The 27056-nt window shown below is 45.6% G+C and overlaps 1 protein-coding gene across 1 annotated transcript in view; it reads right to left on the bottom strand.

Moving 5' to 3' along the window:
* Positions 1-27056, bottom strand: part of LOC137509805 (receptor-type tyrosine-protein phosphatase S-like) — a 782862-nt gene that overhangs the window by 273361 nt on the left and 482445 nt on the right. Inside the window, exons 19-20 of the mRNA XM_068233857.1 lie at positions 22662-22877; positions 10143-10300 (exon numbers count right to left, since the gene is read on the bottom strand). Coding sequence (XP_068089958.1) covers positions 10143-10300; positions 22662-22877 — 374 coding nt within the window. The remainder of the gene's footprint in view (positions 1-10142; positions 10301-22661; positions 22878-27056) is intronic.

The following is a 27056-nucleotide window of genomic DNA, read 5'->3' as shown; positions in this document are numbered from 1 at the left end:
AGTGCCTTTAACCAGTACACTTTCCAGCCACTGCTGGATAGTGTTCACTGTTATGTTCTGTTCACTTCACTGTACGTGATGTTCATTTCACTGTTATGAATGGACCTTCTCAATATTAATGGCAGCCATTTTAAATATTTGAGGGTTACTTGTAAACATACTAAAAAGTAGAAGACAGTGATAGGGCAGGGGAAATACAATTTTAGTTTGGCTACCTTATTTATTGTTGAGGTGAAACTATTAGTTTTAGCCATGAAATTAGCCACTTAACTAAATATGAAACGATTTGGTATCTTTATTAGATCTTTAATAGGGATGAGCGACTAGTTTTTGTCAAACTTGATTTTATGGTGAAAATAGCAGTTTCACTGACACAAGTGTACTTTTGGTATATGGGCCCATGTGCAATTAATTTTTCTCCTTGGAGATTGTTATTTATCTTGTGTTTAAAATAACTTTTTAGCACTTTCAAAATGAAAAAGTACCAAAAAGTAGGTGAAAAAGTACTATCAAAATTATTCTGAGTATTTTCTCACTTGCTGGTGGTTTAAAAGGCACTTTATGGAGAGGTTGTAAAAATATCACCTAGGAGAAAACTCTGGAGAAAATTATATTTGCATACGGGTAATTGTGCAGGATCATTGTAATTTTGACATGGTGTCTTTAGGTTAGCTTGGCAATTATTTTCTCATGAACAACACCTTCGTCCTTTCAAAATCCCCCTTTCCATGTTGCTTTGCTCTAACTACCCACACATACCCTTAGCAACCAGCTAGGGATCAGATGAGGTGGGTTTAGCACTAAGAATAGTTTAAACTTCATGAATAGTTGAAACTTGGTGGCTGAATTATTGCAAATACCTTCTGGTTTAAGAAGGCAAAATTATATTTGGCATCTCTTTTTTTAGGAGGAAGGTTTTTCGGCCTCTTTTACCTCTTATACTTTCCCATTGCTTCTAGGTCCCCATGAGCTATCTGGGAACTCTGTAGTACTGGTCTAAGCCCTACTGTCATACCCACCAAGTCCTGGAATCCAGCAAAGGAACGTCGTCCATGAAGACTTCAGGGAGACCTCACTTGCTAGCTGGTCACTTTGGGGTCTGCCAAGACATTATAATTTCTAAGGGGGAATTTCTGATGGGTCAGAATGATGAAAGACTGTAGTCAGTATGTTTTATCCTATAATGTCTGTGCTCGCTCCAAAACGCCATGGACAAGACCTTAAGGGTTACTGTCTCCTCCGCCCATCCCTTCCCGACCATGGGACAATATTTCTCTCGACTTCATTGTGGACTTTCCACGATCCAAGGGTTTTACATCGATCTTGATGGTGGTTGATCGGTTGACCAAGATGGCGTATTTCATTCCTATGAAGGGAGTTTCAACAGCAGTGGAGACTGCAGAGCATTTTGGTAAAGACTTCAGGGAACAGCACAGACACCATCCTCCACTTGCAGCAGCAGGCGTGCGCTCTATGGAGTGTGCACACGCTTCCAAGAAGTAATTATAGCCAGGGAGGAGGGCAGGGCTAAGGTACTGGTGCAAAGGGAGGTTAAACCCTGGACAAACAGTGCTAAGTGCTGCTAAGTGCTGTTCCATCTTTTGAGCAGCCGCAGCATGTTCCGTACCATTTATGACTCCGGTCACCCCCTGATTAGTCAGTCCTGTCATCAGTCAGTCCTGCCACCAGTCAGTCCTGTCATCTGTCAGGGAGGTGGGGCTACCTAATACTGGAAGCACATGTGGCTAGCTACAATGGGGAGGGGGTTACTTAACACTGGAGAAATATCTGGCTAACTATACTAGGGAGGAGGGTACCTAATACTAGGGGTAAATCTGGGTAGATATACTGGGGAGGGGGCTACATAACATATTTTTCGGACTATAAGATGCACTTTTTCTCCCCCAAAAGTGAGGGAGGGAAAGTAAGTCAGTGGACTTAGTAGCAGGGAGTGCAGTGATTGGCCCCAATAATGGAGCTGTCATCCCACCCTCGAGACCATGGGTTCCAGTTAGGAAAGGAGCATGGCCTGATTGGTACATGGCTCTCCAAAGCAGTGGGGTGACTTCCTATTTATTGGAGCTGCATGGCTGAATGTATGTATTTAAGACACCAGAGGACACAGGGACACTTGAGGAAACAGGACACAGGGGAGCAGAGAAAGGTGGACAGAGGACAGAAAACAAGAAGACAGAGGAAGGGGGAAAGAGGACACAGGGGGATACTGTAGGACAGAGAACACAGATGGGCAGGGGACACAGGAGGACAAAGGACACAGGTGCAGAGGACACAAGGGACACTGGAGGACAGAGGACTTGGGGACAGAGGAGGACACAAGGGGTCACAAGAGGTACAAGGAAGGCACAGGGGGGACATAATAATTGGGGGGAGGTCCATAAGAATCCCCTGCACCATGGATGCACCTGGTTTAGTATATTTTTTTCCCCTTCGTTTTTGTCCTCTATACCTAGGTGCATCTTATAGTCCAAAATATACGGTAATACAGGGAGTGCAGAATTATTAGGCAAATGAGTATTTTGACCACATCATCCTCTTTATGCATGTTGTCTTACTCCAAGCTGTATAGGCTCGAAAGCCTACTACCAATTAAGCATATTAGGTGATGTGCATCTCTGTAATGAGAAGGGGTGTGTTCCAATGACATCAACACCCTATATCAGGTGTGCATAATTATTAGGCAACTTCCTTTCCTTTGGCAAAATGGGTCAAAAGAAGGACTTGACAGGCTCAGAAAAGTCAAAAATAGTGAGATATCTTGCAAAGGGATGCAGCACTCTTAAAATTGCAAAGCTTCTGAAGCGTGATCATCGCACAATCGAGCATTTCATTCAAAATAGTCAACAGGGTCGCAAGAAGCGTGTGGAAAAACCAAGGCGCAAAATAACTGCCCATGAACCAGTTTGGCCATATTTTTTCAGAGCTGAAACATCACTGGAGTGCCCAAAAGCACAAGGTGTGCAATACTCAGAGACATGGCCAAGGTAAGAAAGGCTGAAAGACCACCACCACTGAACAAGACACACAAGCTGAAACATCAAGACTGGGCCAAGAAATATCTCAAGACTGATTTTTCTAAGGTTTTATGGACTGATGAAATGAGAGTGAGTCTTGATGGGCCAGATGGATGGGCCCGTGGCTGGATTGGTAAAGGGCAGAGAGCTCCAGTCCGACTCAGACGCCAGCAAGGTGGAGGTGGAGTACTGGTTTGGGCTGGTATCATCAAAGATGAGCTTGTGGGGCCTTTTCAGGGTTGAGGATGGAGTCAAGCTCAACTCCCAGTTCTACTGCCAGTTTCTGGAAGACACCTTCTTCAAGCAGTGGTACAGGAAGAAGTCTGCATCCTTCAAGAAAAACATGATTTTCATGCAGGACAATGCTCCATCACACGCGTCCAAGTACTCCACAGCGTGGCTGGCAAGAAAGGGTATAAAAGAAGAAAAACGAATGACATGGCCTCCTTGTTCACCTGATCTGAACCCCATTGAGAACCTGTGGTCCATCATAAAATGTGAGATTTACAAGGAAGGAAAACAGTACACCTCTCTGAACAGTGTCTGGGAGGCTGTGGTTGCTGCTGCACGCAATGTTGATGGTGAACAGATCAAAACACTGACAGAATCCATGGATGGCAGGCTTTTGAGTGTCCTTGCAAAGAAAGGTGGCTATATTGGTCACTGATTTGTTTTTGTTTTGTTTTTGAATGTCAGAAATGTATATTTGTGAATGTTGAGATGTTATATTAGTTTCACTGGTAAAAATAAATAATTAAAATGGGTATATATTTGTTTTTTGTTAAATTGCCTAATAATTGTGCACAGTAATAGTCACCTGCACATACAGATATCCCCCTAAAATAGCTAAAACTAAAAACAAACTAAAAACTACTTTCAAAAATATTCAGCTTTGATATTAATGAGTTTTTTGGGTTCATTGAGAACATGGTTGTTGTTCAATAATAAAATTATTCCTCAAAAATACCACTTGCCTAATAATTCTGCACTCCCTGTACTGGGGGCACATCTGCCTCACTATGCTGGGGAGAGGGTTACCTAATACTAGGGTTATATTGAGCTATCAATACTGGGGTTGGAGGATTATATTCAAATCAATCACGGTTTCCTGGTTTCTTAGGTAAAACTAGGTACTTTGACTTATATTCAGATTGGCTTATACTCAAACATATACTGTACTTGGCTCTATAAAATATGTATATAGTATTGCCCTTATTAGTTAATTAGTGTGGGATTGTTTCCATTGTGCTAGCATTATTTTTTTATCACTTTTTTCACTGCTGTATATATTGCACTTTATTTTTAATAATTGCTTAATATCTGCGGTCTCATCCTTATACTGGATGCTGTAAAAGTGGTCGCCAACTCCACTGTCAGTGAGGTCCATAGCAGTATGCTCTGGCCACACAGACCACTTCAGCTATATTTCTATACTATACTACATAATTGGGAATTTGTGTTTGCTGGATTGCAGGCATTTTCTGAAGCATAGAAAAATGGACTCTGAGGAAGACGGGCCATACTGTCAGGGCTACTTTTCCCAATTACTGAAAATATTGTTTATTATAATTTATTCGTTTGGTACATAACCTAGTGTGGCAAAAAAAGAAAAGAAAACAAGAACTTTGTGAAGGAAGTTAAGTCCCCGTGGAAGCTTTTGAATGAGTTAACACTTGCAGACTGACTGACAAACAGTAATGATTATGCCCTTTCATTCAAAGACGATCACCATAAATATTTAATTAGTTAGTTTGCTTATAGATGATTAGGGATACTTTTGGGATTATTATGCTAAACAATCTAGGGCAGGGATGTCCAACTCTAATCCCAAAGCGCCATATTCTTGCCAGTATTTAGGATGGACAGAGAATTGTGTTCTACTTGATAAACCACATCTATCCTAATTCAGTCCCAACAATTAATATGAGCTGTGCCAAAAAGTGTGAGGACCTCTGTTCTTGAGGACTGAAGTTGGATATCTCTGATCGAGAGAGATAATGTGAATTCTGCTTTATTCCTTGTTAACCAAGGAATACCGTATATACTCGAGTATTCCGTATATACTCGAGTATAAGCCGACCCGAGTATAAGCCGATCCCCCAACTTTTACCTATAAAAAAAAACCCAGGAAAGAATGATTGACTCGAGTATAATCCGGGGGTAGGAAATGCAGGTTAGTGTTAGGCATAGGTGGATGAGGAGTGTCATATGAGGCAGAAAGTAATTTTTTGCTTTATTCCTAGCAGATTTGGCCTAAAATATGTTGCACCAACATGTACTATCCATCAAATTTGACCGTAAATCGATCAGCAGTATTGATCAGACAGGATGGGATGTTCAGATTGATCAGGGTCAGTGCAGGAGTAGTGGTTGTATGATGGGCCATAGCATTGTACTGCATCACACAGCGCAGCACTGCAGTTCCCCTTGAATGATAGTAGATGACAAACACAGAATATGCTACTAACAAACGACACTGTTCTGCCCTGGTGTGCCAGCTTCGTACCTGAGCAGTATGTGTCCCCCACCTGAGTGCTCTTGGCATATTCAGATGAGTTTTAGGCGGATTTATAGCAACGCCTGTGTATATCGTCCCCACCCCCTCCCCCCACAGAGTGCAGCAAATGTATGTAATGATCCCACTGTGCTGTCTGCCAGCATATGCCCAGTGTTAGGCAGATGACTGTGGCCTTTCTCTCCACCAGAGCACAGCGAGTACTACTGTTATAAGCAGAGAAGTTGCGGGCAGGTTTGATTTATAGCAATTTCTGTGTGTCGCGTCCCCCACCCCCTCCCCCGACCAAGTCGAGCAAATGTATATAATGATCCCACTGTGCTGTCCACCGGCATATGCCCAGTGTTTCAGGCAGAGGACTGTGGCCATTCTCCCTACCAGAGCAGTTGTTGCAGGCAGGTTTGCACTGTGACTGTGTCCCGCCTTCTTCCCGGTCGGAGCAGAGGGAGTGCTTACAGTACATGCAGTGGGCAAACAGCAGGATTCTTTCTCTCACCTGTCCGTGCTGGGGACCTCACCGGGGATTCCTCTATAAAATGTTGGACTCATCTCCATGATGCCGTCTAGTGACGTCTCGCATCATGTGCGTCATTGCAGGGGAGGTCCCCGGCCTGGACGGGTGAGTGACAGAAGCCTGTTGTGCATTCACTGAATGTGTTGTAAGCAAGCACTCGCTCTGCTCCGATCGAGAAGGCGGGGGCACACTCACAGTGCTAACCTGCCCGCAACAACTGCTCTGGTAGGGAGAACGGCCACCGTCATCTGCCTAAAACACTGGGCATATGCCGGGGGACAGCACAGTGGAATCATTATATGCATTTGTTTCGCTCAGTCGGTGGAGGGGACGCCACACATAGAAATTGCTATAAATCAACCGAAACTGCTTACGAGGGAGGCACTCGGGTAAATGGTTAGTGAAATTACAGTGATGACTCGAGTATAAGCCGACACCCCTACTTTTGGGCCACTTTTTTTGGGTAGCAAAAATTCGGCTTATACTCGAGTATATATGTTATGTCTGCATAGAGATGTTTCTCATTAGATTACCTGGAATAATATTGCATCCACCTGTTTCCACTAACCTTTTGTCTGTTCACTGGGCTGTCTAGTGAGGAATAAGCACCCTGTTGCTGAATGCCATGAACTCATCATGAACAAATCATTATACAGAAAGTCCAGTAACTCTACTGCATCCAATAAAAACATTCTTCTTCCAAAACTACCAACAAATCAAAATCCAAATATTAATTTCCCCCTACCACCTCCAACCAACCAGCACAGCCCATAAACCTCCAGCCTCCTGCTTCCTGCAGCTGCATACTGTATGCTTCTTGCACAGCTAGCAGACTGACACCCTTATGCACATCCTGCAGTTTACATGGCTTCTGCACAACATGCAGCCTTCATGTTTCACCACAGCTTGCAGACTGTCACAGCTTGAGGATTTCTAGCCTGCATCACAGCCAGGGCCAGTTCTAGACTCTTTGCTGCCTTAAAGGAATCGTCAAGAAAAAAAAAAAAAACAGTTTCACTTACCTGGGTCTTCTACCAGCCCCATGCAGCCATCCTGTGCCCTTGTAGTCACTTACTGCTGCTCCAGTCCCCCGCCGCCAGCTAGTTTTGTTTTTGCCGACCTCGGGGTCGGCAGGCTGCATTGCGTACATTTTTACGTGTTCCCGCTAATGCAGGAACATTAACACATACTGTACATTTTTTTGCGTTAGCGGTGCAACGCTAATAAATGTTAGCATTGCAATGCGAAAATGTATTAGTGTTGCACTGCGGCGGGGGACTGGAGCAACAGTGAGTGACTACGAGGGCAACGGATGGCTGCATGGGGCTGGTAGAAGCCCCAGGTAAGTGAAACTCATTTTTTTTTGACTGATGATTCCTTTAAGCAAACTTGTGAGGATTCCCCGCTTCCCCGGATTTACAGTTGCACACCATCCCACAATTTGCACCACACATTACAGCCACGGTGTGACCAAATAAAACCGTCCTCAGTATAGGTAAGTAGGTAGGCAGGTATAGGTGCCCCAGTATAGGTAGCATGGTATAGGTGCCCCCAGTATAGATAGCCAGGTATAAGTGCCCCAGTATAGTAGCCAGATATAGGTGCTCTAAGTATAGATAGCCGCAATTTTGTCACTGTAATAACCGATTCTTTATTTTGTACCAATTTTGTAATTTGTACCAACTCTGTATTTCATATATTGGTGTATACTGTTGTCTGTTTTATTTTGTACCTCATGTTTCTTAACTTTGTACAGTGCCATGGTATATGTTGGTGCTTTCTAAAGCCCCATCTACACCACACAATTTTTTGTGCGATTCGATTCAATTCATCGATTCGATTAAATTCAACATGTCCGATCGCGATTCAAATTATTTTTCCATTCGAATCGAATCCCGATCGGATATGTTGGATTGAATCGAATCGAATCCCACAAAAAATTGTATGGTGTAGATGGGGCTTAAATCAATAGTAATAATAATAGCCAGGTATAGGTGCCCCCAGTATAGGTAGCAAGGTATAGGTGCCTCCAGTATAGCTAGCCAGGTATAGGTGCCCCCAGTGTAGGTAGCTTGGAATAGGTGCCCCCAGTATAGGTGCACAGGGCGAACAGTGGGCGGCGGTGTCACTTCTGGGTTATCCCCGACACCAACCCAGTCATCTGCCACCTGAATGACACGCCTTAGACTGCGTCATGGCAGATCTGCCCCTTCCAGACTTCCAGCCTGCATCACAACTTGTAGACTTCCCGTCTCTATCACAGCTTGCAGACCGCCAGCCTCCATCACAGTTTGCAGACATCCAGCTTGCAGAATGCCAGCCTGCATCACAGCTTGCACACTTCCAGCATCCATAACAGCTTGCAGACTTCCAGCATCCATCACAGCTTGCAGACTTCCAGTCTCTATCACAGCTTACAGACTTCCACCCTCCATCACAGCTTACAGACTTCCACCCTCCATCACAGCTTGCAGACTTCCACCTTCCATCACTGCTTGCAGCCTTCCAGCCTCCAACACAGTTTGAAGACTTCCAGGTTCACTTGCAGACCTCCAGCCTCCAACACAGCTTGCAGACCTCCAGCCTCAATCACAGCTTGCAGCGTCCATCACAGCTTGCAGACTTCTAGCATCCAGCATATCTAGAGCCTGCAGCTTTCCATCCATCAACACAGCCAGAGTCTGCAGACTTCCAGCCTCCAGCACTTTATTTAATACTAGTGACCTTAGCCCGTTTAAAAACGGGCTAGATCTGTCACTAATCTGCTGTGCGCACGGACGCCGCCCGACCGCACGCTGCCGCGCACGCACACACGACCGCCCCTTCTGGCACTGTCCTCCTCCGGCTCTGGGCAGTGTCTCTGCGTCTTGTCCCAGCACATGCCTAGTGCAAAAAAAGCACTAAGACAGGGACGGACACAGGGACACTTGCAAATTATTATATAGGATATAAACACTGTTGTTGAATACCTTTCTGTTACTAGTCGAGGAAGATAAAGCATACTGTCTGGGGCAGGGCTACTTTTCCAATCACTCTAAATATGTTTATTAGTATTGCTTAATTTGGTAGATGGTCTAATGCAGCAAAAAAGTTATGGCAGCAATGTAAGTGTATGGACTCTAATATGTGTGGATTGAGATTCTGTAGACAAATCAATGAACGCTGACTTTTTTAAATGTCTGCACTGTATGTGTTATGGATTTGAAATAACATCTGTGATGTTTTTTTATAGGATGAATTACCTTATATAGTCAAGAGATCCCTTTATAGGATCTTTTGACCATTAATATTTATTTTCAGCAATTTCACTGGTTCCTAAGACATACCATTGACAATGTCTCTTTCACTGTACAAATGTATTATATATTCACAATAATATTAATATACTGTATAATCTTAACCACTTGAGGACCCACCCTTTACCCCCCCTTAAGGACCAGCGCTGGTTTGATTGATCTGTGCTGGGTGGGCTCTGCAGCCCCCAGCACAGATCAGGGTGCAGGCAGGGAGATCAGATTGCCCCCCTTTTTTCCCCCCTATGGGGATGATGTGCTGGGGGGGTCTGATCTCTCCTGCCTGCTGTGGGTGGCGGGGGGGGCACCTCAAAGCCCCCCTCCGCGGCGAAATTCCCCCCTCCCTCTCCTACCTGCTGCCTCCCCCGGTGATCGGGGCTGCACAGGACGGCTATCCGTCCTGTGCAGCCAGTGACAGGACGTCCCCTGTCACATGGCGGCGATCCCCGGCCGCTGATTGGCCGGGGATCGCCGATCTGCCTTACGGCGCTGCTGCGCAGCAGCGCCGTACAAATGTAAACAAAGCGGATTATTTCCGCTTGTGTTTACATCTAGCCTGCGAGCCGCCATCGGCGGCCCGCAGGCTATTCACGGAGCCCCCCGCCGTGATTTGACAGGAAGCAGCCGCTCGTACGAGCGGCTGCTTCCTGATTAATTAGGCTGCAGCTGGCGACGCAGTACTGCGTCGCTGGTCCTGCAGCTGCCACTTTGCCGACGCACGTTATGAGTGTGCGGTCGGCAAGTGGTTAATAATCAAAAAATAATGAATACAATACTTGATAGCTTACTTTTTGTAGAGAAGTATTGCAATTACAATGCAAATGATAAAAACAACTGCTAGGACTGGTCCAATAACCCAGATTAATCCTTCTTCACCATCAATCATTGGTTGAGGATCTGGATCTTCTACTTGAATGGGATCAGAGTATGGACTAGCAGCGAACATCTTCTGAAAACAAATAAAATTATGTTATGATTTACTACATTTGCTTACACCATGACTCAAAAATATTCAGTTTAATTATGTTTTTGAATTAGAGAAGAAACTCCAACGTCATCCAGGCTTAGTCCACACATTACTTAAAGGGAAGGTTCAGGGACTGCATAAAAAAAATTAAAATCCAAATCCACTTACCCGGGGCTTCCTCCAGCCCGTGGCAGGCAGGAGGTGCCCTCGGCACCGCTCCGCAGGCTCCCGGTGGTCTCCGGTGGCGAGCCCCACCTGGCCAGGCCGGCTGCCAGGTCGGGCTTCTTCTGCGCTCCAAAGTGCGTGTCACTTGTGCGCCCTGACGTCATCGGACGTCCTCCGGGCTGTACTGCGCAGGCTCAGAACTACTGAGCCTGCGCAGTACAGCCCGGAGGACGTCCGATGACGTCAGGGCGCAGGAATGACACGCACTTTGGAGCGCAGAAGAAGCCCGACCTGGCAGCCGACCTGGCCAGGTCGGGCTCGCCACCGGAGATCACCGGGAGCCTGCGGAGCGGCGCCGAGGGCACCTCCTGCCTGTCACGGGCTGGAGGAAGCCCCAGGTAAGTGGATTTGGATTTGAATTTTTGTTATGCAGTCCCTGAACTTTCCCTTTAATGTTTTGAAAGGTGTTTAGTGTTTATTCTAAAAATATTCTACATGCCCTTGATCGCATTTTCTCTTTACAGATGCAGGCTCCCTTCACTGTTCTTGTCAGAGAGGAAATGCATGATTCCCTCACAGAAAGACAGCTCTCTGCTGGCACTTCAGACTAACGCTTGTTTGAATTATTACAACCTCAGTTGTTGACTTTGCTTTCAGGGAAGTTTGCAATACTGATTAAGCATAATTGTGACAAAACTTTGCAATACAGGTCGTTCTCAAAAAATTAGCATATTGTGATAAGGTTAATTATTTTCTGTAATGTACTGATAAATCTATTATATATGTTGTTATTATATTATTATATTATATATATATATATATATATATATATATATATATATATATATATATAGGTATATATTGTCTGTTTTTGTATGTCTATAGGTCAATTACTATTTGATTGCAATAAATTTCATATTTTTACACCAGCTCTGCGCTCCCCATACTTTTCTTTCTTTGATACTAATACATTTATGGGTGAGACGAGCCCATTTGTGTTGATATCCCGTACCCCTTCTTTTTGATGCTTAAAACATTCATAAATTCAATTATCCAGATTTTCCAGTCCCCAAGTTCATCAGAGTAAGCAAAATGAATAATAAAAAGTCCCAAATGACTTCCTTGCGGTTCCTCTCTTTCGATCAATACAATTCCTCCAAACCATATGTGAAACTGTATACGCTCACCAACGGTTATGGCTGACCCAACTTGATCAGCATGTGCACTTTTGGCTCAGCCAAAATCCCTCAATCTTCAGCATAGACTCTTCATCACTCATGCATAGGTAAAAGACAAATGCATAGATATAGTGTACTACTGCTTTAACTGCATAGCAGGCTTTCTTCCCTTCACAACACCAGTGCTCCCAGGCAAACACCCATTCTGTACACCCAGCATGTCTGCATGCAGTAAATAAAGCCAAACAAATAGGCTGACCCGGCACAGACCAGCAATATTCGCTTTCAATGTAGTTTCAACCACCAGCTTCCTCTCACTGTTTGCTGTTGAGCGCCGCACTAATATTCTGTTTACAATAATTTAGGTAGGAGAGGCACAAAGCTCCTTGATAGTGGGCGATACAGGCATGTAAGTATAATATCTGACAGCATTTGAATAATCAACAATTATTATGGTTGGAGCGCACAACTTTAGTATAAAATAAATAAACAAGAATGGAGTTCATGGGAGGATACCACAGAGGAAACCACTGCTGTCCAAAAAAACATTGCTGCACGTTTAAAGTTTGCAAAAGAGCACCTGAATGTTTCACAGCAGTACTTTCAAAATATTCTGTGGACAGATGAAACCAAAGTTGAGTTGTTTGAAAGAAACACACAACACTGTGTGTGGAGAAAAAGAGGCACAGCACACCAACATCAAAACCTCATCCCAACTGTGAAGTATGGTGATGGGTACAGCATGGTTTTGGGCTGCTTTGCTGAGTCAGGGCCTGGACGGATTGCTATCATCAAAGGAAAAATGAATTACAAAGTTTATCAAGACATTTTGCAGGAGAACTTAAGGCCATCTGTCCACCAATGAAGATCAGCAGAAGATGGGTGTTGCAACAGGACAACGACCCAAAGCATAGAACAAAATCAACAACAGAATGGCTTAAACTTCTGGAGTGGCCCAGTCAGGGTCCTGACCTCAACTCCTTTGAGATGCTGTGGCATGACTTACACACAGTGGGATGCAAAAGTTTGGGCAACCTTGTTAATCATTATGATATTCCTGTATAAATCATTTGTTGTTATGATAAAAATTTCAGTTAAGTATATTATATAGGCGACACACAGTGATATTTGAGAAGTGAAATTAAGTTTATTGGATTTACAGAAAGTGTGAAACAATTGTTTAAACAAAATTAGATCAATATTTAGTAGATCCTCCATTTGCAGAAAATAGAGCCTCTAAACGCTTCCTGCAGGTTCCAATGATAGTCTGGATTCTGGTTAAAGGTATTTTGGACCATTCCTTTTTACAAAACATCTCTAGTTCATTCAGGTTTGATGGGTTCTGAGCATGGACAGCTCTTTTTAACTCACACCACAGATTTTCAATTATATTCAGGTCTGGGGACTGAGATGGCCATTCCAGAACATTGTACTTGTTCCTCTGCATGAATGCCTTAGTGGATTTTGAGCAGTGTTTAGGGTCTTTGTCTTGTTGTAAGATCCAGCCCTGGCGCAGCTTCAGCTTTGTCACTGATTCCTGGACATTGGTCTCTAAAATCTGCCGATACTGAGTGGAATCCATGCGTCCCTCAACTTTGACAAGATTCCCAGTCTCTGCACTGGACACACAGCCCCACAGCATGATGGAACCACCACCATATTTTACTGTAGGTAGCAGGTGTTTTTCTTGGAATGCTGTGTTGTTTTTCCTCCATGCATAACGCCCCTTGTTATTCCCTAATAACTCAATTTTAGTTTAATCGGTCCACAACACCTTATTCCAAAATGAAGCTGGCTTGTCCAAATGTGCTTTAGCATACCTCAAGCGGCTCTGTTTGTATGTGGGCAGAGAAAAGGCTTCCTCTGCATTACTCTCGCATACAGTATCTAGTTGTGTAAAGTGCGCCAAATGGTTGAACTATGCACAGTGACTCCATCTGCAGCAAGATAATGTTGTAGGTCTTTGGTGCTGGTGTGTGGGTTGACTGACTGTTCTCACCATTCGTCGCTTCTGTCTAACCAAGATTTTTCTTGGTCTGCCACTTCGAGCTTTAACTTGAACTAAGCCCGTGTTCTTCCATTTCCTCAATATGTTCCTAACTGTGGAAACAGACAGTTGAAATCTCTGAGACAGCTTTCTGTATCCTTCCTCTAAACCATCATGGTGAACAATCTTTGTCTTCAGGTCATTTGAGAGTTGTTTTGAGACCCCCATGATGCTACTCTTCAGAGAAAATTAAAAGAGGAGGGAAACTTACAATTGACCCCCTTAAATAATCTTTCTCATAATTGGATTCACTTGTGTATGTAGGTCAGGGGTCATTGAGCTTACCAAGCCAATTTGAGTTCCAATAATTAGTTCTAAAGGTTTTGGAAACAATAAAATTATGCACTTGCCTAATTTTATTTAAATAATTATTGCGCACTTTCTGTAAATCCAATAAACTTAATTTCACTTCTCAAATATCACTGTGTGTTTCCCCTATATGATATACTTAACTGACATTTTTTATCGTAACAACCAACGATTTATACAGGCAGGAAAATCATGACGATTAACAAAGTTGCCGAAACTTTAGCATCCCATTATACTGTATATACACACACACACAAACAGGGCCCGGACACAGTTCTCCAGCACTAGAGGCGGGGACTTCAAAGTGTGTCAACCACCCAAAGACACTCCCCCACCCCCACTCTGGCCAACCAAGGTCTTAAAATGTCAGTTAACATCAACTTTCTTTGTATATTGGATGTATTAGCTGGCCCCCATGCAGAATATTCGCGAGCAGAGTTAAGCGTGCTGGAACAGTTACTCACCTCTCAGCACCGGGATCCCTCTGCAGTTTGTTGCAGCATCTCCTCTATATGATTCCATCCAGCGGCACTTGTAATTAGAAAGAGGAGATGTTGTGACAGGGCTGAAGAGGGATCCTGGTGCCAAGAGGTGCGTAACTGTTCCATCATGCTTCAGTCTGCTCGCGAACACTGTGCAATAGAAAGGAGGGGAGCAGAGGTTGCCCCCCCCCCCTTTCCCTGAGCACCACAAATGTCAGTCCAAAACACATGCAGTGACCTGCAGTAGCTTTTCAGCAGAGCCAGCTTCCTGGAAACAAACAAATTCCCTTTCCATGCAGACTGACAGAACCTGCTGGACACACCTCTCTCACACTACTTCCTCCCCAAAGACTTTGCTTAGCTCTGTTTTTAAACCTTAATGAGCTAGACTGGCAGAAGCCCACACAACCATGCAAAACTGATCCACCCAGGACCTGGCGACCAGATACATCAACCCTACTCTAAATCTGGTCAGCTCCCAAAATCAAGGCTTTAACCCCTGCAGGGCATGGCGGCGGATAGCGCGCATGGCCCCTTGGCAGAGGCACCGCAGAGCGGTGCTGGTGTGGCTGGGACACATAGTCCCTCTAGGTTTAGAGTGACGCGCGCGCACTCAGGCAGGGAATATATGACGGCAAGAAGTGAGTCAGCTGACCAGGCTGGTCAGCTGACTCTGGCTCCACTCCTCATTGGTCCAGCAATTGGGGAGGTGCTGGAGAGGTACCTGTGTATATATACTACTGACTGTTCAGTTGCTGGTTGTCTGGCGTTGCAAACACTTATGTGGGAGCACTCAGACCTGTAGTCAGATCCTTAAGTGTGCCGGGACCAGCTGGAGCTGTAATCCTACACTTAGCTAGATTCTGTTGATAGCTAAAGTACTAGTTTGATTGTGATTATCTGTTATGACTTTTTGCCTGCCTGACTATCCTCCTGAACTCTGATCTTGTACCTTGATATTTCTGATACTCTGTTGCCGAACCCCGGCTCAACCTTAGACTCAGCTTCTGCCTCCTGATCTTGTACCTCGATATTTCTGATACCCTGTTGCCGAACCCTGCCTGTACCTTAGACTCCGCCTCCTTTTTCTGTATTTGTATCTTATCTGTCCGTGTGTTACGACCTAGCTTGTCCGACCTCGAGAACCGACCTTACGATTGGAGGCGGTTCCCTGTCCTGTTAGTGACACTTCCTCCAGAGTGTCACTTTCAGACAATCCTTCCTACTGTCAGCCTGACTCCTCCCATCCTGGAGGGTTCAGGTCTTCGGAAGGAATCCGTGCAGCACTCCTTACTGCACTGAGGCCTAGTCCTCTAAGTGTTACTGTTACACCCAAACACTACACTCTACTCAGGTGAACAGAGGTTAGCTGGTATATCGGATTATCGGTGATACTGCAGATCACTTATAATCTGGTATACATCTGTATTCCCCGTGATACTGCAGATCACCGGTAATCAGATCCTCTCTGTGCTTCACCGATCGTTACAGAACGCAAGACCACAAAGCAGATGGACGCACGCGCTGACCCTCTGAATGTGCTTGCCACTTCGGTGGATAACATTCATTAAGCACTGGGCCAGCACAAAGCATTAATTGATGCCCTAACGGGCTCTGTGCGAACCCTCAAGACGTCAGTGGATTCGGTGCGATCCCCTCCTAGTGATGACATACGTATGCCCGTACCTGATAAATTTTCCGGCCACAAATTTGACTTTCGGAATTTTAAGAGTAGAGTGTTATCATATTTCGAGTTGAGACCCTGATCCTCAGGAACTGAGACCCAACGGGTCATATTTATTAAAACCTTGTTAACTGGTGACTCTCAGTCCTGGGCATACAACCTGTCCCCCACAGATACATCCCTGACCTCGGTAGAGGAATTCTTTAAAGCCATGGCAGTAATACGACGACCCAGACCTTGCTGCGACCTCTGAGCGGAAGCTCAAGCTTTTGCGGCAAGGCAAAGGCTCAGTCGAAGACTACGCGGCAGAATTTCGTCGGTGGTCAGTTACGGCCATGTTTGATACCTACGCCTTGTTGGATTATTTCCTGTCTGGGCTGTCGGATGAGGTCTCCGACTTAATGTTAAGCCAACCCGAGCCCAAAACAGTCGATGAGGCCATCTCATCGGCCATTCGAATCGACCGTAGGCTACGTCATCAAAGGCAGACTAGGGGCAGTCATCGTGTCAGGGTAACATCTTACACAGCACCTCCCGCAGCACCCCTGGCATCCCCATCCCCTTCGGTCTCATCATCTCCAGTTATGCCTCCACCTGAACCGATGCAGATCGGTCGGTCTAAGCTGACCCAAGTGGAGAGAAGACGGAGGATGACTGAACAGTTATGTTTGTACTGTGGTGAAGGGGGGCATAGGGTACGAGACTGTCCCATTAAGCCGGGAAACGCTACCGCCTAGGAGTTGTAAGGGGTGACATCCTGGGCGTCCAACTCACACCCCTAAAAGAAAAACGTTTGCTCCTTCCTTGTACGATTACGTGGGGGGACAAATCTGAAGCCACGGAGGCCTTTGTTGACTCAGGCTCCACGGCTAACTTTATGAGTTCAGAGTTTGCAGAGAAGTTGGGCATTCCACTCATCCCAGTAAAGCCACCTATCCAGGTTACTGCTGTGGACGACTCCCCACTACAAAGGGACCGTCCACTGTCTCAGACACCAGAGGTGGAAGTCATTATTGGGGTTCTGCATAAGGAGGGTTTAAGTTTTTTTGTATTACACATGACTACCTCCACAATTGTCCTAGGTATGCCCTGGCTGCAGCTCCATTCGCCACAGATTAATTGGGCTGCAGGACAATTAACCAGTTGGTCAGACTTTTGTTCCCAGCAGTGTCTAGGGAAAGTGACATTAGGTCAGACCAAGATTCAGGTGGAGCGTGTTCCCGAGTCATATTCTGAATTTTCAGATGTATTTTGTCCCAAGTCTGCTGATCAGTTACCTCCTCATCGCCCTTTCGATTGCCCCATTGATCTCCGTGCTGGTTGTATGCCCCCTAGGGGTCACCTGTATAACTTGTCTGGACCAGAGAAGATGGCTATGCAAGAGTACATTCGTGACAATTTGGCCAAGGGGTTCATTCGGCCCTCTCGGTCGCCTGCTGGGGCCGGTTTCTTTTTTGTAAAAAGAAAGACGGAGGTCTTCAACCTTGCATCGATTATCGGGGCCTGAATAAAATCACGGTGAAAAATCGCTATCCGTTACCGTTGATAGACGACTTATTCACGCAGGTCACAAACGCAAAGATCTTCTCTAAATTGGATCTGAGGGGTGCATACAACCTGATCCGCATTAGAAAGGGCGATGAATGGAAGACGGCCTTCAACACACCCGACGGGCACTACGAGTACTTAGTGATGCCCTTCGGGTTGTGCAATGCGCCAGCCGTCTTCCAAGAATTAATCAATGAGGTCTTCAGGGAGGTATTGGGTAGATTCGTGCTGGTATACCTTGATGATATACTAATCTATTCCAACAACCTCTCCGAGCACAGGGTCCATGTTAAATTTGTGTTGAACAAATTAAGACAAAATATGCTTTATGCTAAAGTGGAAAAGTGTATTTTCGAGGTGACCACTGTCACGTTCCTAGGGTATGTAATTTCCACCGCAGGCCTGTCAATGGATCCTGCCAAGGTCACAGCTGTGTTGGAATGGCCACAGCCAGTGGGGTTGAAGGCCCTGCAGAGATTTTTGGGCTTTGCGAACTACTATAGGAGGTTCATTAAGGGGTACTCCACGATAGTTGCCCCCCTTACCAGTCTCACGAAAAAGGGGGCAGATACCAACCACTGGTCCCCTGAGGCCGTGGCAGCCTTTTCTCACTTGAAAAGATTGTTTTGCTCAGCGCCTATTTTGAGGCATGTAGACACGTCCTATCCCTTTATTGTGGAGGTTGATGCCTCGGAGGTTGGGGTGGGGGCGGTGCTGTCTCAACGGTCAGGGTTGCAGGGCAGATTACATCCGTGCGCTTACTTTTCCCGTAGGTTTTCACCCGCAGAAAAAAATTACGATATAGGCAACCGGGAACTTCTGGCCATTAAGTTGGCGTTTGAAGAATGGCGCCATTGGTTAGAAGGGGCTGAACACACGATCACAGTTTACACTGACCACAAGAACTTGGAATACATCGAGGGGGCTAAGAGACTGAGTCCCCGTCAGGCCCGTTGGTCTTTGTTTTTTATGAGGTTCAGATTTATAATCACGTACACTCCAGGCAGCAAAAACATCAAGGCAGATGCCCTGTCCAGATGTTTCGAACCAGAGACAGCACAGCCCCCCGCTCCTGAGTCCATCATCCCGCAGAGATTAGTGTTAGCAGCCACAGAGACCTGGGAGGATTGGACAGACGTTTTGGGTCCCTTTCAGCAAGATGTTCCTGAGGGAAAACCTGAGGGGGTCATGTTTATCCCACTGCCATTTCGGTTACAGGTTCTACAAATCTTTCATGCCCATAAGAATGCTGGTCATCCTGGAGCTGCCAGAACGCAGGATCTGGTTGCCAGGTGTGCTTGGTGGACTTCTATGGCAACAGATTGCAAGGAGTATGTCAGGGAGTGTGCGGTATGTGCCAAGAGTAAACCCTCCCGGCTGGCACCTGTAGGAAGGTTACAGCCTTTGCCCACCCCGAGTGAGCCATGGACCCACCTGTCCATGGATTTTGTGGGGGAATTGCCCAGGTCTGAAGGCATGTCGGTCATTTGGGTGGTAGTCGACCGTTTTAGCAAAATGGCCCATTTTGTGCCCCTGAAAGGACTCCCCTCGGCTCAGGAACTGGCCGAGTTGTTCATCATTCACGTTTTCCGGCTGCATGGCATTCCGGAAAACATTGTGTCAGATAGGGGAGTCCAATTCGTGTCTGGATTCTGGAGGGCATTTTGCCACCAAATGGGCATGAAACTGTCTTTCTCGTCAGGCTACCACCCACAGACGAATGGGCAGACTGAACGGATTAATCAGTCTTTGGAGCAATTCCTAAGATGTTACGTTGCAGAGGCAGAGTGACTGGGTAAAATTTCTGGCCTTCGCCGGAATTCGCACAAAATAATTTGAAGAGTTCTTCTTCTGGTTTCTCTCCATTCCAGATTGTGACAGGGAGGTCACCCAAATTCTCCCCTTTTCCAGTTGTCTCTTCTCCATTTCCAGCACTGGAGGATTGGCAGGGGTCACTCAGGGACAATTGGGGAAATGTTAAGGGAAACTTGCAGAAGGCGTTCCAGATTCAGAAGGGTCAAGCGGACAAGAGACGGTCCGTGGAATGGAAGTTCCAGCCAGGGGATTTAGTCTGGGTGTCCACACGTCACTTGACCTTGAAGCAGCCATCTGCCAAACTGGGCCCTAGGTTTGTGGGTCCATTTTCCGTGACTAAAAGGATCAACAACGTCACTTACGCCATTGATCTTCCTGCCAGCATGCGGGGCGTAAGGTCGTTTCACGTGTCCCTACTTAAACCTGCGGTTCATGTGGGTCCTACTCCTCCTCCTCCTGTGATGGTGGAGGACCAACCTGAGTACGAGGTGGAGAAAATATTAGAGGTTAGCTGGTATATCGGATTATCCGTGATACTGCAGATCACTTATAATCCGGTATACATCTGTATTCCCCGTGATACTGCAGATCACCGGTAATCAGATCCTCTCTGTGCTTCACCGATCATTACAATGCTGCAGCAAAGTACTGATGGGGTCAGAGGATTTTAGCTATCATTCTCTGTGCTGATGAGGCCAGAGAATTTCAGCACCTTGCAGCCCATAAGGCATTCTTACACATACTGGAACAGCCATTGAAGAGTGGAAAATGCAGTCTTCTCCTTGGCTGTTTCAGTTAAAGGCACTTGCCAGAAGCCTCTAGTCAAATCAAGCGTTGTTACATATATAGCGGCACCCAATCTTTCAAATAATTCATCTACCCACGGCATGGAGTAGGCATCAAATTTAGATACCTCATTTAGCTTTCTAAGAACACATCTTGGTTGCATAGGAGAAACTCTCATACCTCCTGTTTCTGCAAGGCTGCACAGGGTTTCTGCAACCTGTACCTCATTTATCCCAGCCTTGTTTTCATTTTGACCTTCTACTGAGGTTGACAGGGCTGCCCTCTCTTTCCAGGGTTTTAGTACATTTACATGGTAAAGCTGCTCTGGCTTCCTCTTACCAGGTTAGTAAAACCTGTAATTAACCTCAGCCACCAGGGTTGTAACTAGAGGGGAGCAGTCCCTGTGATTGCAGGGGGGGGGGGGGGGGCAGAGCTGTAAGTGGGCTCTAATTACTACTGCACTCAGATAAATGGGTCCATTCTTCAGATCAGGTGTTTTTGTGGCTACACTTGTTATGGGCATAAAAATCTTGATGGCCACATTTGTTTTATGACCCTTGCAAGATGGGCCCCAGGCTGCAATGGTCACAAGGTGCTGGCAAGTGAAAGGGTGTAAACATTTCGGGGCCCCATCAAAGTTTTGCTGGGGGCCCCATGATTTATGTTTATGCCCCTGTCACCCATCGTTTCAATAATTTCACCAAGGGCTTTTCCACTTAGTTAAAAATGTGCTTTCTACCTTGGAAACCAACGCAATCGCTCGGTCACTTTGTCTAGAATTCCACATGGTTGTCGCTCATACAGTAACTCGAAGGGTGAGAACTCGGTGCATGACTGGTGCACTTCCCTTATTGAAAACAACAAGTAGGGCAAGAGGTAATCCCAATCCTTTCCATTCTTTACAACCACTTTCTTCAGCATATTTTTCAATGTCTTCTTTAGCCTTTCCACAAGGCCATCAGTTTGAGGATGGCACACTGATGTGTGCAGCGGGTTTATTTGGCAGTCAGCGCAGGATTCACAATATTTCTTAACATCACTATGCACGGCAGGCAAAAAGAACCTTTGTAAAACCCTGTCCTTGGTTTTCTCTGACCCTAATTGACCCCCTAGGGCATGTTTATGGCCAATGGGCAATACAAAAGTTATCCAGAGAAACCTTCAAGTCTGGAACCACATTACCCTCAGATGTTTCTGGGGACAACTCCGGCTGTCCTGCAAGAACAGACAGTAGAAAAGACGCTTCGCTACCATCAGTTTCTTCAATAGCAATCTGTGCAAGCTTTTAAGTCTCTTGTCAAACAGACTGGCCCTGTAAGAGTGCTAGCTCTAGTTTCCACCATATGTAAGGGATCAGTTTCAAATGGTGAGCATTAAGCGGTTTTTAACAAAAATTAATAAATGTTTATTTGGCAGCAGGTTCACAAACAACAGTCTGCAGTGCAATCATAAAGCAAAGCAACAAAATATAGGTAAGGCCTCTCTGGCCCTCTGAGCAAAACAAATGTCAGTCCAAGCATGCAGTAAAGGCCCGTTCTCACTAGGGCAATTAGCGGGTTCCCGCTAATCGCTGAAGCACTAGCGATTTAATGGCAGTGATCTCAGTGCCGTGATTGCCGCCGATCACGGACGTTTGGTGATACCCGTCAATCGTCAAACACACTACGTGCAGCATTTTTGGACGATTTGGGAGCAATCGCGATTAGCATCTATAGAAGCGCTAATCGCGATTGCTCCAAGAAGGCGTATTTGTCCAGTGATTTTTCTGCGTTAAATTGCGGAAAAATCACCCGCACAAAGCGGTAGTGCTAAGCGCTACAATTTTATGCTTTTAAGTGTGAATGGGCCCTAACCTGCAGTAGCTTCTAAGCAGAGCCAGCTTCCTGGAAACAATCTAATTCCCTTTCCATGCAGACTGACAGAACATGCTTGACACACCTCTTTCACACCACTTCCTCCCCAGAGACTTTTCTTAGCTGTTTTTAATTTAGTGAGCTGAACAGGCAGAAGCCCACAAAACCCTGGAAAATTGAACCCCCAGGACCTGGCAACCAGATGTAACCACCCTGCTCTATATCTGGTCAGCTCCAGACCCAAAATCAAGGCTTCAACCAATGCCACAAGTGACAGTCAGCAAAAGCCTTTCTTTCGGTGCTGCTAGAGATGTGGCACCTGATCCCGGCTCGGGTGCACCATATCTTCCATCAAATACCACTTGTGACAAAGAGAGTGGCACTTTGCCAGTCACTTTGTCACTATAGATAGATAGATAGATAGACATTCACAGTGGAACAAACTAAGATACAAAATAATAATTTTGTCTTACCACATCAGCATCTTCCAACATTGCCAGGATAAAGAAGACATATTTCTGTCCAACTTCTAATGCCTTGTTTTCAAATCCATCATAGTTTTTTTGGTCACCAAGTGTAAAATGTCCAGGAAGGGACTGGAAACGGGCAGCGACATATGGTTTGGGATATTCCAGATGCCTTAGGTAACGTAAGCTGCGGCGATGCAACTTTGTGATCGTCTGAACTAGCTAAAAAAACACACACAAAAAACGGTCATTTATATTGTTCCCTTGACCACTATGCATTAATACAATATGCATGAATGCAATACAGCATAACTTACCCCTTCCAAATTCTGCTACAGCAATAACTTTTTCATTACTTATTCCAGTTACTGCATATTGTTATTTTCAGGACAATCTAGGCGTCATTTGGGTAATTTTTTTTTCAAATAAAACATATTTCGCATGAAAATTGTTTCACACAGTTATGCAACACTTCAAAATACAGTATATGTTGTGTCTCTACCCAGTTAAAACATATACCTTATTTCATAATTATTATTACATTATTTCATGTAGCAGACAGTTATCCCAGTCTGGGTGTCTGAAGTGATCGGATCTAATCAGTAGGGTAGCAGTTTGGGGGAACCCAATTCTGTACAGACAGATTGCTAGGCAACAGCAGAGCAATGCATCTGTACAGCATTGGGACCCTAAACTGTCACCTTAGCAATTGCAAACAGGTACAGGTACACAAGGGGTTAAAAAGCTAAGTAGGGTTAACACTTCACTTCAGTCTAAAATAAACTTTTTTTTATTTTTATACTTTGACACTAGTCGCTCCTTTTTTTAACTTTTTTAAAAATGCTTTTTTTTTTTTTTTACTCTTACTGAATGATTGCTGGTATTTGCTGTATCACCAACCATTAACTCTTTGAGTGGGTGCACACACAAATGCTGGTAACAGGGGCATGCACAGGGCATGAACGTGCGTTAGCAGCTTTCAATGCAAGATATAGAGTCTACATCCAAATCTACATGGGGAATTTTTGGGACATATAATCTAATCCTGGAATAGTAAGTGGTTAAAGGAAACCAGAACTGACTTAAACTAAATGTTTTATACATACCTGGGGCTTCCTCCAGCCCCATCCACAGATCGCTCCCACACCGCCATCCTCTGCCTTCTCTTGTTCCGCAAGTGAAGTGCGTTATTTACGTATCTTTCCAGCAGCCACTGGAGAGTTACGTAGAGGGCGCACTTCTCTTACGCAGACTGGCCGTGACTGGAGGAAGTTACTGGACATGGCGCAAGAGAAGGCAGAGGGCGGCGGTGAGGGAGTGATCTTTGCGGATAAGGCTGGAGGAAGCCCCAGATATGTAAAAAACATTTAGTTTAACCAGCCTAGCGTTACGGACGAGCTGGGCTCGTCCAGACAAAATTTGCTACAAATGTTACGGACGAGCTCAGCTCGTCCAGCAGTTCCCTGCACTTACCGCTCTGATCAGCGGGGCTTTCGCTGCATCCAGCAGCTGCTGCGGTCTCTGCGGGCTTCTCCCTCCCGGGCTCCCCTTCCCTCTCCTCCGGCTTGATCGCCTGTGAAAGGCAAGATGGCGATGCCCAGCTCCTTCCCATGACGCCGATCATGCACCCCCCGCTGGGCGGCGCATTAATTACATCAGTAGTTACATCAGTACACACAGCCACAGTAATCCAATCACATTACTGTAATTCAAAGTTGTTAGCAAACACCTGTACACAGTATAAAAAGGCTGGGCTGTTACTTCTTCTTCCTCTTTCAGAGTCCTCAGTGTCCAATTGCTAGTCTGCTTGTCAGCTAACTCTTGTGATTTCTGTGCTTTGATAGTGATCTCCTGCCTTTGCTTCATACAGTATTGCAGTTCTAGTCTTTCTAAAGACTGCTGTAATCTCTGCGTGCTTGTCTTGCTGGATATTTAATTTTTTTCTGTCGCTGACCTTTGACCCTGTATCCTGCTTAGGGTCATGGCCTCAAGCTCCCGGAGGCATCTGTGTGACCTGGAGCTGTTGGATGTCCTGGAGGGAAGCAACAGTGAGCAGTCACTCGTTGAGGAATCTACGGACAGCGAGATTCCCAGGGACCTGTCTTCAGAGTCCGAAAGCAGTGACGGTGACGAGGAGCCAGTGAGTGTTGCACGCACTTGGTGTGAGCTGGAGAGCCGGTCGCAAGCTCCGCCACCCAGGTTCCCTTTCACTGGGGTACCTGGGCAGAAGATTGCATGTGACCACAGCCCGCTGTCCTACTTGGAGCTGTTTCTCACCGATGAGGTCATCCAGAAGATTGTGGAGGAGACCAATCGATATGCAGCGCAGCAGCAGGGGTGCTCCTCTACGCAGTTTCTCTAGGAGCAGGTAATGGGAACCTGTCACCTGCGACGACATCTGGGTGTTCCTGGGCCTCATCATCCTCCAGGGAGTGTTGGAAAAGCCGCAGCAGAAGTTGTACCGGACCACTAACAAGATCCTCACCACACCTTTCTTTGGTTCTGTTATGTCCGAGCCCCGTTTTACCCTCATCATGAAGTACCTGCACTTCGGCAACAATGAGGACTTTGATGAGGCCACCCATTCCGCTCCCAAGCTGAAGAAGATCTGGGAGATATACCAGCTCATTGTAGCCAACTTCAGGGGTGTCTACGTACCAGATCGAGACATCACCGTGGACGAAAGTCTCATGGCGTACAAAGGGAGACTCAGCTGGGTGCAGTTCATTGCATCCAAAAGGGCCCGCTTTGGGGTAAGGTCCTTCATGTTCTGTGAGGCCAAGTCCGGATACATCTGGAACTCTGTTATCTACACAGGCAAAGGCACCAAATTTGCACCGCACTATAGTGAGTTTGGGTGCGCTACCTCCTCTGTGCTCACGCTTATCAAGCCATTGGTGGATCAGGGGTACTGTCTTACTACGGACAATTTTTATACCTCCCCAGAATTGTACGACCACCTGATCCAGCACAAGACTGACGCATATTGTACTGTGAGGCCTAACCGACGGACGCCATATACCACCGGCCTTTTCTGCCTGGAAGCTAAAGAAAGGAGAGGTTGTTGCCTGGCAGAAGGGGAAAATCATGGCTCTGCGGTGGAGGGACAAGTGGGACCTGTGCATCCTCAGCACGGTGGACAATGCTGAAACTGTGCGCACCACTACCAGAGGTAGACAGGAGGTGGACAAGCCCAAAGCATTCATGGACTACAACCACACGATGGGAGGTGTGAACTATTTGATCTGGAAAAGAATAAATACAATGTATTTATTCTTACAAACGCGAACGCAATCGCTGCACAAAGCAAATTTGTGAGCGTTTTGCGTTTTTCATATACCTTTCATTGTAGCAAAATCGCTCCGAAAATGGTCCATGCATCGCATCTCTGAGCGGACGGATCGCCCTAATCTGAACTAGCGCATGGGATAGCATGGTGTAAGTGCTTTCAGGGTGATTTAGAAAAATCACAGGCGCTTAAAAAAATCCAAAAACGCCTCCAGTGTGAATGAGCACTTTTCTGAGCGCTTGCTGAGTGCTAGTGATTGCTGCACACTTTCTGAACGCTTTTTAAAAATCACTCCCATTTACTTTCATTAAAATCATGGTAAAAATCACGTAAAACTTGCAGCATATGCAATTTGCATGATCGCTGTGATTTTTACGGTGATTTTAATGAAAATGAATGGGAGTGATTTTTAAAAAGCGCCCAGAAAGCTCTCAGCTATCACAGGCGCTCAGCAAGCACTCAGAAAAGTGTTTATAGTGTGGACCCAGCCTCAGGGCTTGTGAGAACTTTGGACCTGTCTCTACTTGGGATTTAAAGGTCTACAAGTGTCCGGTTGCTACAACTGAAGTGAGAAGAATATTTAAGCTGCCATTCTTATAAACAATACCAGTTGCCTGGCAGCCCTGCTGACCTATTTGGCTGCAGTAGTGTCTGAAAAACGCCAGAAATAAGCATGCAGCTAATCTTGTCAGATCTGCCAATAATGTCAGAAACACCTGATCTGCTGCACGCTTGTTCAGGGTCTATGGCTGAAAGTATTAGAGGCAGAGGAGCAGCTGGATAGACAGGTAACTGGTATTGCTTAAAATTGAACAAATATGGCAGCCTCCAAATCCCTCTCACTTTAGTTGTGTTTATAAGAATGGAAGTAGTGAGGAAACAATTTCTTACGCTACACTAGGGTATGACTTATAACACTATGTTCTAACTTTAGCAAAATAGTATATAATAAAAAGTAGGAGGGTAACACAAGACAAGACTAACTTCCGAGAAGACAATAACCACTAGGTTTAAAGATGTTATTAGGCAGTTCAAGAACATGTTTTGTGGCACTTGCCACTTTCTCAGGTCTGTGCCAAAGTAGTTAAAAAAATTGGCCTTTCATTTTACAC

Source organism: Hyperolius riggenbachi, chromosome 1 (assembly GCF_040937935.1).
Source record: "Hyperolius riggenbachi isolate aHypRig1 chromosome 1, aHypRig1.pri, whole genome shotgun sequence".
Lineage (NCBI taxonomy): Eukaryota > Metazoa > Chordata > Amphibia > Anura > Hyperoliidae > Hyperolius > Hyperolius riggenbachi.
This window is presented reverse-complemented; position numbering and strand designations above follow the sequence as displayed.